Raw genomic sequence first — 2,176 nt, forward strand, 5'->3', positions numbered from 1 at the left:
TTTATTTATTTTTTTTGACAGGCTTAAGTCTTCATGACAAGATGTGGCCATGAGAAATTTGGTGATGATTCCTCGTTGTTTTCCTACCTTAAGCCACGTTAAGCTTTTTCACGTTAAGCGTTTTAGAACGTCCCTGTTATCTTCCGTGGCGTGCACAGAGGGTGGTTCCCTGTGCAGCAGCGCCTCTCTGCGCTCCTGGGCGTCGTATTTACATGGTGCTGATGACGGACCGGCTGCTCACACGTGTCCCGCCGTCTCGCCTCTTTGTCCTGCATCCCACTTTCCCTGGCTGCAGACGAGCTGACCGCATGCCGCGTTTGCCCTTTGCCGTCGCCGCTTCCTCCTGCAACGGGCTGCTCCGCCTTTTGATCTGATCCCCCCACCTGAAAGACACACAAAAAAAAAAAAAAAAAAAAAAAAGAGACAGAAAGAAAAGCCGAGGCAGGGATGCTGCATCTGATCTGCTCTCCTCCTCGGGCTCCGGGCGGACTGGGACGGTGTAGATGACGTGCGGAGGGGTTCTCCGCCTGTTTATGTCTGGCTCTGCTCTGGAAAAGACCCGTCCCACCGGGAGATCCATGCTCCGGCTTTCGCGTCGCCGTCGCCATGTCCCCAGCATCGGCTCCTGCGGCCATTGAGAGCGGCACCGCCGCGGTCCAAGAGGAGGCAGCGGACGGTCCCAGGGAGGAGGTATGGAGCTCAGATCACAGCGAATCAATATGAATAAACGAATTCGGCTTTTTTTTTAATCTTTAAATCAATGGGCTACCAGAACGGGTCTAATGAAAATAACCTGATTATAGGGGTTTAATTGGAGTCAGTGACCGTGGATGTAGGAAATTGCTTTGCGTCTTCCAAATTTCCTGGAATGGGTCCCATCAGCTAATTAGATGTGTGTAAAGAAGGAAAACACAGAAAGGACCCAACATGTATTTATACTGTGACTCTACAACTCTGATATATGTAATTTCCTGCTTTTACTGCACAACCAAAACAGATAATTACTCACATTTATGCATTTAATTAAACATGACATTGATGAATATGCTCCCCCCCTCTACCCTTTTTTTTTATGAGGTGTAATATCTTATCCTTCCTGCACACTGCTGGATAAGTTACACATCCATTACACAAGAGGGTTTTTATGTAACCTAGCTGGTCTTATTATGTCAAGAGAAAGTATCCCTGAGTGTGTGAGACATTTATTTAAAGGCACAATGAAAGTTTTTCTTTTTTCTTTTTTATTCACAAGGACTGCTGTACTGATTCGAACTGAGTGCATGAGGTATGATATCAAACTGTGGAGGCTTTTCTGGAATATGAACAAATACTGAAAGCTGGTGACGTCCCCAAAGAAGATGTAAGCTTTCCATCCCTGTATGTTTACGTTTTTTATTAGTGAATTAATACTAGGATTGATCAATGGCCAAAATATTTTCATAAAGGTAATATAATTCAGTAATTTAAATAAAAACTGAGATTAATATAATGTTGCATCAAACGCGAAATGATATTTTTCCAATTTTGGTTTCTGTTAATGATTACTATGTCTTAGAGCTAATAAAAATTAGCTGAAAATTAAACTATTATAACTTTATACAAGCAGAGCGAAGGACTGCTCACTAGACATTTGTCCATCAGACAGTCATTGGCACTGTCCACAAGGAAACTAAGCAACCAAATGTCATTGTTAAAGAAGCTGGTTGCTCACAGATTGTTGTATCCAAACATATTAATGGAAAGTTAAGTGGAAGGAAAAAGTGTTTTTCCCAAAGGTGCAAGAGCAACACAAGCTTCTAGAGCCACCACACACCGATGTATCCAGAACTTGGGGTCTCATTCCTTGTGAGAAGTGTTTTTTTTCCAGTGGGCACCTACCCACACTACACAAGGTACCAACAGCCGCTTTACTGATGATTTATACCTCTGGGATTGAGTAGCCAGCAAACTGGCCTGCCGTAAATCTCAGAGCACGTCGATATTTGAACTGATTAACAAAAATAAACGCATTTTTGAAGTTATTCAAATTTATTGAGATGCAATCCTTCAGACCCTTGAATGCAAGGCATCTAGAGAATACCAGTGTGACATAAAGGGTGATTATGAGGGTAAATGTTTCCTTTAAGAAGTTTAAATCACTTTAAATTTGTTTTTTTAATGAAATATTGAGACGCTT

General features: G+C 42.3%; 1 protein-coding gene across 1 annotated transcript in view; it reads left to right on the forward strand.

Moving 5' to 3' along the window:
* The first annotated feature begins 241 nt into the window (after window positions 1-241).
* tmem151ba (transmembrane protein 151Ba) overlaps window positions 242-2,176 on the forward strand; it is a 5,377-nt gene continuing 3,442 nt past the window's right edge. The window contains exon 1 of the mRNA XM_036147593.1: window positions 242-690. Within this exon, the coding sequence (XP_036003486.1) occupies window positions 607-690 (84 nt within the window). The 5' untranslated portion in view covers window positions 242-606. The remainder of the gene's footprint in view (window positions 691-2,176) is intronic.

Source organism: Fundulus heteroclitus, chromosome 15 (genome assembly GCF_011125445.2).
Source record: "Fundulus heteroclitus isolate FHET01 chromosome 15, MU-UCD_Fhet_4.1, whole genome shotgun sequence".
NCBI classification, from domain to species: Eukaryota; Metazoa; Chordata; class Actinopteri; order Cyprinodontiformes; family Fundulidae; genus Fundulus; species Fundulus heteroclitus.